This window comes from Zeugodacus cucurbitae, chromosome 5, assembly GCF_028554725.1.
Source record: "Zeugodacus cucurbitae isolate PBARC_wt_2022May chromosome 5, idZeuCucr1.2, whole genome shotgun sequence".
Lineage (NCBI taxonomy): Eukaryota > Metazoa > Arthropoda > Insecta > Diptera > Tephritidae > Zeugodacus > Zeugodacus cucurbitae.
In genome coordinates, this window is record NC_071670.1 from 57,965,387 (window position 1) to 57,977,901 (window position 12,515).

At 36.3% G+C, this 12,515-nt stretch overlaps 2 protein-coding genes and 1 long non-coding RNA gene across 3 annotated transcripts; 2 read left to right on the forward strand and 1 right to left on the reverse strand.

Annotated features, from left to right (window-relative positions):
- Positions 1-1,451: 1,451 nt before the first annotated feature.
- Positions 1,452-2,596, forward strand: LOC105210050 (antigen 5 like allergen Cul n 1-like). Its single transcript, XM_029038857.2, has 3 exons — positions 1,452-1,714; positions 1,805-2,193; positions 2,265-2,596. The coding sequence occupies exons 1-3, from the start codon at positions 1,592-1,594 to the stop codon at positions 2,518-2,520; spliced, it is 768 nt and encodes a 255-aa protein (XP_028894690.2). The 5' UTR covers positions 1,452-1,591; the 3' UTR covers positions 2,521-2,596.
- Positions 2,379-9,897, reverse strand: LOC128922023 (uncharacterized). The gene is made up of 2 exons (XR_008471292.1): positions 9,742-9,897; positions 2,379-3,665 (listed from the first exon to the last, which is right to left on the reverse strand). It is a non-coding gene; the product is annotated as an uncharacterized LOC128922023 (long non-coding RNA).
- On the forward strand, positions 5,693-6,796 carry LOC128922022 (antigen 5 like allergen Cul n 1-like). Its single transcript, XM_054231301.1, has 3 exons — positions 5,693-5,928; positions 6,008-6,396; positions 6,465-6,796. Exons 1-3 carry the CDS (start codon positions 5,806-5,808, stop codon positions 6,718-6,720), a joined length of 768 nt encoding a protein of 255 aa, XP_054087276.1. The 5' UTR covers positions 5,693-5,805; the 3' UTR covers positions 6,721-6,796.
- Positions 9,898-12,515: the final 2,618 nt, after the last annotated feature.

The following is a 12,515-nucleotide window of genomic DNA, read 5'->3' on the forward strand; positions in this document are numbered from 1 at the left end:
TCGATAATAATCCAACCCACTTAGTAGCAGGAGTCGATAGTAGTCTCTAATGCTATGAAAGTAGTCTGAGCCGTAATAGGAATGCGGAACTCATACATGAGAAATTCATCAAAATTCATGGTGATTGTACAGAACTGATGAATTATGAGCAAAGATATGAACTATATGGTTCCATGGACGTTTTCTTTGTCTGTGCTGAAAATGTGGTTTACGTAGCATAAATTTTGGATCCCATACTTCAAACGAATCCATGTGGCCGGGTCATAGATAACTGAAAGACTAACTTTGTAGCAGAATTTTAGTGAAAGCTCACCGAGGTACTCTTCTGTAAGCAAGAAAATAAAAGTGAGATGCATATTTTTAGTGAAAATGCACTTGATCTGTAACAAAAGCTCATCAGTGGGTAATGAAAAGTTTTTATCACTGCTCAGTGAGAAGTTAGTTTTCTATAGAATTATATTGCTCCAGAAACACAAGGGAAACCCCTCAATTTATCAACAAATTTTTAACTTGCGTAGTTAAAAAAAATTTGCGCAAAAGCGACGTCAAAAGCACAACAAAATTAACTTAAATTGTAAACAAAAAACAAAAAGAAGTGCAAAACAAAATAGAACAGTTAAATAATAACTCCAACTGTGCTGAACCAAAGCAAATATTTTTGAAAAATATATTTTTTCATTTGTGACATAAATGAGTTATGGTATTACGAAGAACAGTTATGGCTAGCTAAATAGACCCAGTAGAAAATAATAATTATTTTTTATTAATAATTAAAAAAAAAAATTATAAATTAGAGTAAATCAAAAATATTGAGGAAATATGGAAATACTATGGTCTAAAAAGATTTGGGAAACCTAAACTATTTAGAAAGAATAACTGCCGCAGCCCAAAAAATAATGCCCTAAATTTAAAAATTAAACCAATTACAATCAAACTAGAAGGTTTAAGAAGATCAACAGAAAATATTTTTTAATGAAAATACACAAAAAACACAACAAAAATTGGAGTTAGAGAGACTATGAGTTATGGAGGGAAATGTGTATGAAGATTGTATGAAAACGCTATTGCCAATTCAAGAGTTCGAGTTATGGAAGGGACTGTAGTACTATAATCGCCACTTGTTTGAAATTTCTCATTTACATATAGATACATCCAATTCAATGGTTACGATATGGGCATCAAACTGTACAAGAATAAATAAAATTTATGTTGGAGATTGAAATTATACCAAGAGACGATCCGAAGATTCTTCGAGACAGTTTATCGCACATTTAATAAAAATACCGAAGCAAATTAACTTCATATGCCTTAAAATTTTTGTCCACCGTTTCTATTCAGTTGGCCGTTGGTGTTTGCGCAAAGTATTTATTAATTAGTTTAGCTTAAATAAATAAATAAAAACAAAGTCTTGGTTAAAATGTTATCTATTATAATTAAAGTAATGAGTTAAACAAGCCTATAAAAGCGCACGGAGTACCGAAACTTCTCACAGTCATTTATGATACCGCAACGAGGCATATAATAGTGCTTGCATACGCAGATAAACACAACGTGAAATACACCAACAAAGTTATCTCAATTTTATCTTACAATGGAACTGAAATTTGTGCTAATCGCCGCCTTCATTGGCGCACTGCAGATCGTTCACGCTAAGGACTATTGTGATTCATCCTATTGTGGATCGAGGAAGCACATTGCTTGCGACAACAATGGGGTGAGTTGGTGCAAAAGCTTAGACTAAAGCAAGCTAATTATTTAAATTTTATTTATATGTACTAATATACAATTATAATTCTTCTGTTAGAAATTCGCGGCGTCTTGCAAAAATCCCGCTATGATCACTTTTACCCAAACACAAAAGGATTTGATCGTCGATTCGCACAATAACAAACGTAATACTGTGGCTGGCGGTAAGACCAAGTTGAAACCGGCCTGTCGGATGGCCACCATGCAGTGGGACAACGAATTGGCCGAATTGGCGGCGCTGAATGTCAAACAATGTCAAATGAAACACGATGCATGTCGCAATACGGATGCCTTCAAATATTCTGGACAGAATTTGGCTTGGATTACTTTCTATAATACCCCTAATGCTACGAAATTGTCATTACAATCGGTGGATATGTGGTATGATGAGATCGACGACACCAAAATGGAATACATTAACAAGTACCCGAATAATTATCAAGGCCCGTAAGTATTTCATACACAGATTTTGCAATTATCGAATTAGTTTTAATAATCATGTCATTTGTATATTATAGCGCTATTGGTCACTTTACCGTTATGATGGCAGATCGTAATATTCGTGTGGGTTGCGCTGCTTCTACCTACGACGAATCGGGTCAACCATATAAAGCTTTCCTATTCGCCTGTAATTATGCAACAACAAATATGATCAACTTCCCGATTTATAAAAGTTGTTCGGTAGCAGCTTCGGAATGCAAGGCTGGCAAAAATCCGAAATACACTAGTCTTTGTTCGGTCTCGGAGAAGTATGATGTTAACAAATGGTTTTAAAACCGTGTAATTCGAAATGGAATTTTGTTTAAATTTTTTAAATTATAAGAGTCAATAAATATAAGCTTAAAATGAATTTAAAAATCATGAAATTTTAATGGCAGATCAGGGTGAGAACAATACGTAATATGACTGTGTATGTAGGCGCCTTAACTTGTGTTACCTTGAAACCAAAAGAGATGCGGTTTTTGTTCTATAAACTGTAATGAATGAAATAAACATTAGTTTTCGACCAAAAGTCATTAACTTAAGGTTATACTAAGACATTCTTCTAATCCTCCTAGAGAATTAATTAACTACGTTTAGATCCAGACAAAATTCGTTTCGTACAATATCGTCGATGGGCGATTATCAATATACAGAATTACTATATTTTACAGACTAATAGTCCTCTTAGGAGCCTGCTACCCGTTCAGCATTTATCGTGTTATTTCCTGTATCGCGATATTTATTGAACGTGTAGCACGAAAAAATCAACAAATACATTTTTAAAATAGTTTTTCTTGTGAAAACACAACTAGCATTGTATAAATATTGATGTAATATACATTGAAAGTCTAGCAGTCGCGAAGTATTCACCCGCAATCCGTCAATATTCAATATAGATCGCGATCCTAATATCACGTTAAATATTGAACGTGTAACAGGCCCCTTAGAATGCGAGAGTTTCTCTATAAATGACATAACATTTAAAATTATGGTTGGATGTGGTATCTGTTGTAACGTAACACTTAACTTAACTTTCCTATCTAAATTGATAGATTACTTAGCGAGGATATAACTAACTAACTCAATAAAATTCTTACGAAACTTTGTATACACAGTTAACCAAATAATAACAAATAACAACTGAACGGTAAGATTCTGGTAACAGCTGTTTAATTAGACTTAGGTTTATAAGTTTTTGCAGGCCTACGTGAGTCAATATAGCAAAAGCCAACTTTAAACTATGTAATAAACAACTTGTCTTATCGCCAGCAAATTTCCTTATTACGTTGTTCAAATATTCTATTTTTAATTTTTCAAATATATATATCCGAGTCACCAGAGCAAATTATACATAATTTTTGTTTTTGTTGCTGTTGTTTTTTGTTGTTTGAAGCCTTCTTTTCGGCGGCGCATGTGTTTTCCGCTCACTGGAACATCTGAAACCAAAAATTTCAACGGTATTTGAATGCTCGAAAAGTGTATGAAAAAATGAAGCGACTTGACGAAAGTTTCAAGACCGGAGCATCCTCATGTAGAGACCAAGGTGGTAATCTGGTAACCGATGTCCAGGACATACTGGGATTATGGAGGGAACACTTCTCTGACCTGCTGAATGGCAGTGAAAGTAAAACACCAGGAGACGGCGAACCCGATTCCCCAATCGAGGACGATGGAACAGATGTTCCATTACCCGACCATGAAGAAATTCGAATAGCAATCACCCGCCTGAAGAACAACAAAGCGGCGGAGGCCGATAGATTATCGGCGGCCGATAGGTGCATGCATCAGCTTCTTTGCAAAATATGGTCGGAAGAAAGCATGCCTGACGATTGGAATCTCAGTGTGCTCTGCCCAATCCATAAAAAAGGAGATCCCACAATCTGTGCCAATTACCGTGGGATAAGCCTTCTGAATATCGCCTATAAGGTTCTGTCGAACGTACTGTGTGAAAGACTAAAGACCACCGTCAACAAACTGATTGGACCTTATCAGTGTGGCTTTAGACCTGGAAAATCCACAACTGACCAGATATTCACCATCCGCCAAATCTTGGAGAAGACCCGTGAAAAGAGGATCGACACACACCACATTTTTGTCGATTTTAAAGCTGCTTTCGACAGCGCGGAAATGAGCTGCCTTTATGCCGCGATGTCTGAATTTAGTATCCCCGCAAAACTAATACGGCTGTGTAAGTTGACGTTGAGCAACACCAAAAGCTCCGTCATGATTGGGAAGGACCTCTCCGAGCCGTTCGATACCAAACGAGGTTTCAGACAAAGTGACTCACTATCGTGCGACTTCTTTAACCTGATGCTGGAAAAAATTATAAGAGCTGCAGAGCTAAACCGAGAAGGTACAATCTTCTACAAGAGTGTACAGCTCCTGGCGTACGCCGATGATATTGATATCATCGGAAGCAACAACCGCGCCGTTTGTTCTGCTTTTTCCCGCATGGATAAGGAGGCGAAGCGAATGGGTCTGGAGGTGAATGAGGACAAGACGAAATATCTCCTGTCATCAAACAAACAGTCGGCGCATTCGCGTCTTGGCTCCCACGTCACTGTTGACAGTCATAACTTCGAGGTCGTAGATAATTTCGTATACCTGGGAACCAGCATCAACAACACGAACAATGTCAGCCTCGAAATCCAGCGCAGAATAACTCTTGCCAACAGGTGCTACTTTGGACTAAGTAGGCAATTGAACAGTAAAGTCCTCTCTCGACGAACCAAAATCAAGCTCTACAAGTCGCTTATCATTCCCGTCCTGCTTTACGGTGCAGAAGCTTGGACGATGTCAACATCAGATGAGACGACACTAGGAGCTTTCGAGAGGAAAATTTTGCGCAAGATTTATGGTCCTCAGAACATTGGCAACGGCGAATACCGCAGACGATGGAACGATGAGCTGTACGAGTTATACGACGACATTGACATAGTTCAGCGAATAAAAAGACAGCGGCTACGCTGGCTAGGTCATGTTGTCCGAATGGACGAAAACACTCCAGCCCTGAAAGTGTTCGATGCAGTACCCGCCGGAGGAAGCCGAGGAAGGGGAAGGCCTCCACTCTGTTAGAGGGACCAGGTGGAGAGCGACCTGGTTACACTTGGAATCTCCAACTGGCGCCGAACTGCGAAGGAAAGAGAGGAGTGGCGCGCTCTCATCGATTCGGCTATAACCGGCTAAACGGTTCAACGCCAATCACATACATACATACATGTTACAAAACAAAATCAATAAAAAAAATCATTTAAAAATGAAAAATTGATTTTTTAAACCGGTAATCGAGGGGGATCCCTTTAAATTCATATGTCTTTTAAATCGGTTGGCCGATGGTGTATGCGCAAAGTATTTATTAATTAGTTTAGCTTAAAATAAATAAAATACAAAGTCTTGGTTAAAGTGTTATCTACTATAATTAAAGTGATGAGCTAAACAGGCCTATAAAAGCGGACGGAGTAACGGAACTTCTCACAGTCATTTATAATACCGCAACGAGGCATATAATAGTGCTTGCATACGCAGATAAAGACAACGTGAAATACACCAACAAAATTATCTCAATTTTATCTTACAATGGAACTGAAATTTGTGCTAATCGCCGCCTTCATTGGTGCACTGCAGATCGTTCACGCTAAGGACTATTGTGATTCATCCTATTGTGGATCCAAGAAGCATATTGCTTGCGACAACAATGGGGTGAGTTGGTGCTAAAACTTAGACTAAAGTGAACTAATTATTTATATTTACTAATATACAATTAAATTGGTTCCGTTAGAAATTCGCGGCGTCTTGCAAAAATCCCGCTATGATCACTTTTACCCAGACGCAAAAGGACTTGATCGTCGATTCGCATAATAACAAACGTAATACTGTGGCTGGTGGCAAGACCAAGTTGAAACCGGCCTGTCGGATGGCCACCATGCAGTGGGACAACGAATTGGCCGAATTGGCGGCGCTGAATGTCAAACAATGTCAAATGAAACACGATGCATGTCGCAATACGGATGCCTTCCAATATTCTGGACAGAATTTGGCTTGGAAAACTTTCTATAATACGCCGAATGCTACCGCATTGTCATTACAATCGGTGGATATGTGGTATAGTGAGATCGACGACACCAAAATGGAATACATTAACAAGTACCCGAATAATTATCAAGGCCCGTAAGTATTTCATACATAGATTTTGCAATTATCGAATTAGTTTTAATAATTAAGTCATTTCTATATAGCACTATTGGTCACTTTACCGTTATGATGGCAGATCGTAATATTCGTGTGGGTTGCGCTGCTTCTACCTACGACATATCGGGTCAACCATATAAAGCTTTCCTATTCGCCTGTAATTATGCAACAACAAATATGATCAACTTCCCGATTTATAAAAGTTGTTCGGTAGCAGCTTCGGAATGCAAGGCTGGCAAAAATCCGAAATACACTAGTCTTTGTTCGGTCTCGGAGAAGTATGATGTTAACAAATGGTTTTAAAACCGTGTAATTCGAAATGGAATTTTGTTTAAATTTTTTAAATTATAAGAGTCAATAAATATAAGCTTAAAATGAATTCAAAAATCATGAAATTTTAATGGCAGATCAGGGTGAGAACAATACGAAATATGACTGTGTATGTAGGCATCTTAATTTGTGTTACCTTGAAACCAAAAGAGATGCGGTTTTTGTTCTATAAAGTGTATTGAATGAAATAAACATTAGTTTTCGACCAAAAGTCATTAACTTAAGGTTATACTAAGACATTCTTCTAATCCTCCTAGAGAATTAATTAACTACGTTTAGATCCAGACAAATTTCGTTTCGTACAATATCGTCGATGGGCGATTATCAATATACAGAATTACTATATTTTACGGACTGATAGTCCTCTTAGAATGCGAGAGTTTCTCTATAAATGACATAACATTTAAAATCATGTTGGATGTGGTATCTGTTGTAACGTAACACTTAACTTAACTTTCCTATCTAAATTGGTAAATTACTTAGCGAGGATATAACTAACTAACTCAATAAAATTCTTACGAAACTTTGTATACACAGTTAACCAAATAATAACAAATAACAACTGAACGGTAAGATTCTGGTAACAGCTGTTTAATTAGACTTAGGTTTATAAGTTTTTGCAGGTCTACGTGAGTAAATATAGCTAAAGCCAACTTTAAACTATGTAATAAACAACTTGTCTTATTGCCAGCAAATTTCCTTATTACGTTGTTCAAATATTCTATTTTTAATTCTTCAAATATATGGATATATAATATATCTGAGTCACCAGAGCAAATTACATTTAAACCGGTAAAATTGCCACATTCATTTCATACCTCATAGAGGACCCATTAAACCAAAAGCAACAAATTGACAAATGACTATAGACGACTATTAGATGTTGAGAAGTCTACACCCGAAAAAAATAAATTCCTGATTCGATCTTAACAATTGTCGATTTCAGAGCATACCCATCATAGAAAGCTAAGTTTTTCAAAAGAGAAATAGAGAGTAAAAATCATACCCAATAAAAAACTTGCCAGTAGATATTGATATCGTATACTTTCTTGTAAAGTTGACGAATTCGGGATCGTCAGTTAGGATATAACTCAACACTGCAACATAACCTCAACTCAGTAAGCTGACAAAAATTGTAGCGTACGATATTTGAGATCGTTTGTCCCCTAGAAACTCTAGATTGGAAGATGAAAGGAAGGTGTAACTGATTCTTCACTCATCTCTAAACAAAAGAGACGAAGAAATGGTTTACTGGGTATTTAAAAGCATTTTTTTTTAATTGAATCACCTGTGAGTGTTACGTCGAGAGGTGGGTGTTCTGAACATTAGCAACATTGCAAAACTGATAAGAATGTGTTAACAAAGCCAAAATATTTGTGCAAGTAATTAAGTTATTACTTGGAATGATAGTAATTCTATTTTCGTATGCTGTGGATGGTTACCTTTGAGATTATGAATGAATTTCTTACGATAAGTGTAAGTATACATGTATGTATTTAAAAAAAAAAAAAACATTTTTTGAAAGAGGAATTATCAGTTGTTCCTAAAAAATGTGAGCAGATAATAATAACTTTGTTTTGGTTTTCGTAGAATTGTTAAATGAGTCTTGTTTTGAATAAACATAAAATTTTTTTCAGTCGACCAACGTTTAATCTGATTTGGAAACAGACAGTAAACATAGTGGACGGATCCTGTGTCACAGGAGATCTCACTTGGACAGCAACAAATTTGTATTCGAGACAGTTCAATTGGTTTTACGACTATCGGCCGGACAAGATGTTGCAGCTGCAGGCTAGCGAAAGATGGACAATGGAGGAGAAAGTGTCTTGATGTATCAATCTCACTTTCCTTTATGCAACTTTGACAATTTGCATCCGGCAGAATTTTTAGTCTCCCCGCATGTAGTCCCATCGTGCAATGTTCAGTAAGGATTCCCACAATTGCTAAAAGCAAATAGCTCAATAGATCTCCTGCGATCCACCTTTGGCCAGAATGATCTCCGCAGTCGTTATCCAATGCCTACCGTGTTCATACGACGACCATTGAGCCAAATCGAAGATGCAGGAGGATTGAGAGGCACTGTTGAGACTGTTGCTAGAATTCCATTAAGCGCAAGCTATCAGCTCCGAAGTTTCCAGCGTAAAATACATTGTAAAAGATTATGTAAAAGATTATGAATTAAAGTCTTCTGTAACAAAGAGCTTTTATTTTTGCGGAAAGTTTTACGAACAGATTATCAAGTTGGATGTAGTTTATTTTCATTGCTAGGAATTAAACAGTTAAATTACCGTAATACAACATAGCAAAGAATAGAGATAAAGACACGACATCTTTACTTTGGCTGTTCGAAGCTTAATGCTATGCTATGTGATTTATAGCACCGCAAAGTTTTAACAAGTATAAAAGGGCTTTATAATAGGTAACACAAATACATAATATGATACCTTTCATCTTTGATAAAATACTTTTTAAAGCCTTTTACTGCGGTCGCCTGCGACATTTCACATTTTTCGCACTCTGAACTGGCAATATATTTCAATATTATTTTTCAATATTTTCTGTTTTTTTTATTAAATTTTTCAAATTTATTGCTTTTATAATTTTATTTTATGAATTAAAATCACTTTCAATTTCGAATGACACTGTTTTAAACCCATTTGTTAACATCATACTCTTCCGAGATCGAACAAAGATTATGGTATTTCGGATTTGTGCAAGTCTTACATTCCGATGCAGCTACCGAACAACTCTTATAAATCGGGAAGTTGACCCGTTTGTTGTTGCATAATTACAGGCGAATAGGAAAGCTTTATATTCTTCACCCGAGTCGTCGTAAGAAGCAGCAGCGCAACCCACACGAATATTACGATCTGCCACAATAACGGTAAAGTGACCAATAGCGCTATAATATACAAATTGCATACATAAATGCATAGACTAATTCGATAATTGGAAAATCTATGTGTGGAAATTAGTGATGAGCGATATTGCTACTTTTAAATCACTGTGATTTTATATTGCTATTGCGATCGCAATAGTCTGTTGCCAATGTCGCGCTGACTGCCGTTATGATGAGTAAGACGAATTGTATTGTCGTCATTGCAGTCGGTAAACGGTAAACGGGAGATGTTGTATTTCGTACACTATTCAGGACTGATTCTCTTTCAAACTACACTGCACTTTTACAATCGCGAGACCGTAACGCGTTAATAATTATTTACGTAAGTAAGAGTAAGTATAGCATTTGTTGCTCGTTAATTAGAATTTTTCAGTATGGAAACTATAACTTTATAGTGAGGAATTTATTCAATTAACTGCGTCAAGTGGAAAAAACAGAACCTAATATTTAAAGCCGGTTTCTTAATAAATAAAAAATATTTACTATAATTAACACAAATTTTTGGTATAAGATGTCTCTCAGTTCCCATTAAACAGCATGTCGTATGAGTAACCAAAGAATTAAAATCTGAACAATTCCAAATAAACGTATCCATAAATATTGATAGACAGTTATATAGTTTACATTAACCTCAATTTCGTTTGTTCTGTTTTATCGAAATTATGTTTTTTTAAATATTTTATTCGTTAAAATAATAAAATTCAAAATATTTTAAATATTTTGCATAAAAAAAGGCACATAAAAAAGGTACACTATATCCAAAACTATACGCTCACTTAAATTGGATATTAACCCATACTCGTATATGAGGAATAAATTCCACCGGAGCTTTGAAAATCCGTATAGGAGGGAAATTATGACCCAATTTTTACCATTTTTACTAAGTTCGGGTGTATCCGAACATTTTATACTCTCGCAATTTATTTATTTAACTTTATTAATATTATATAATACACAATTTGACCTACATATTCGTCATATATATTGTATTAAATCCATTGAAAGTTGGAAACCATAATATTATGTTAGAAGCACCGAGGTTCTCATGGTCGATATATGGGGCCTTGAAAACCTATGGTCCGATTTCGGCGATTTTTAGAATGGGGCTGCTACACTATAAACGTAGTATTTGTGCAAAGTTCTTCACTAGTGCTTACTTTATATATTGTAATGTAAACGATTCAGATCGACTTCAGAGTTCTGGTATATGGGAAGTAGGCGTGGTTGTGATCCAATTTGGACTATTTTCACAACATATCATTGGGATGTAAGGAAACTATTACAAACCAAGTTTCATTGAAATCGGTCGGGTAGTTCCTGAGATATGGTTTTTGACCCATAAGTGGGCGACGCCACGCCCATTTTCCATTTTGTAAAAAAATCTGAGTGCAGCTTCCATCTCCCATTTCTTACGTGAAATTAAGTGTTTCTGACGTTGTTCGTTAATGAGTTAACCCACTTTTAGTAATTTTCAACCTAACTTTTGTATGGGAGGTGGGCGTGGTTATGATCCGATTTCTTTCATTTTTGGACTGTATTAGGAAGTGGCTAAAAAAATTGACTGCAGAAAGTTTGGTTTATATAGCTCTATTGGTTTGCGAGATATATACAAAAAACTTAGTAGGGGGCGGGGCCACGCCCACTTCCCCAAAAAAATTACATCCAAATATGCCCCTTCATAGTACGATCCTTCATACCAAATTTTATTTCCATAGCTTTATTTATGGCTTAGTTATGGCACTTTATGTGTTTTCGGTTTTCGCCATTTTGTGGGCGTGGCAGTGGTCCGATTTTGCTCATTTTCGAAAGCAACCTTCTTATGGTGCCAAGTTTCATCAAGATATCTTAATTTTTACTCAAGTTACAGCTTGCACAGACGGACGGACGGACGGACGGACAGACAGACATTCGGATTTGAACTCCACTCTTCACCCTGATCACTTTGGTATATATAACCCTATATCTCGTTTAGTTTTGGGTGTTACAAACAACCGTTATGTGAACAAAACTATAATACTCTCTTTAGCAACATTTGTTGCGAGAGTATAAAAAAAGATTCCCTCTGAATTATTATACTTAAAAATATTTGAGAGATTTACCAATATTTTCGGTGAAAAATTACCCTTACACACTGAGTTCTTCATGCTCGATATACGGGGCCTTGAAAAGTTAGAGAAGTCGAGAATTTTCCCACTAATGATGTCACAGCTCAAATACAGCATTTGTGAAAAGTTTAATCCGCTATCTTCATTGGTTCCTAATATATATATTATAAAGTGAACGTATCAGATGGAATTAAAAAGAGGTCGCTGGAGGCACTGGACAGGACTCTAAAATATTTATGCGAGAACCAAAACATTTTTGGTGAAGCCGTTGTCCATTCTGTTGTCAGGTGATTTTCGCCAGACATTTTGTTAGTGTTTTACAACAAGATCAAACTGCGATTGTGTTTACGGAGCAGTCGCTAGATATTGGAAATGGTAAGATCGCAGTTGACACCACGACCGGAGTAATAACATTTCCAACATATTTCTATCACTTCACAGACTCCAAGGAGAAGCTTATTTAGTGCGTTTTCCGGATATAAAACCACAAAACAGGAGCCATAATTGGCTGAGTGACCGAGCAATATTGGCGGCTACGAACAAAGATGACGATGGTCTCAATGCGATAATTTAGAATTTCCTTCCAGGAGAGTTGACACTGCTACATAACAGACTATCGGAGTCAATTGTCCCACAGAATTTTTAAAATCATTAAAACTGCCAGGACTATCATCGCTTAAATTGCGATTAAACGTAGGATCAGTTGTCATCATGCTGCGTAACATAAAGCAACCTCGACTTTTCAATGTAAGGAAGGCTGTGAA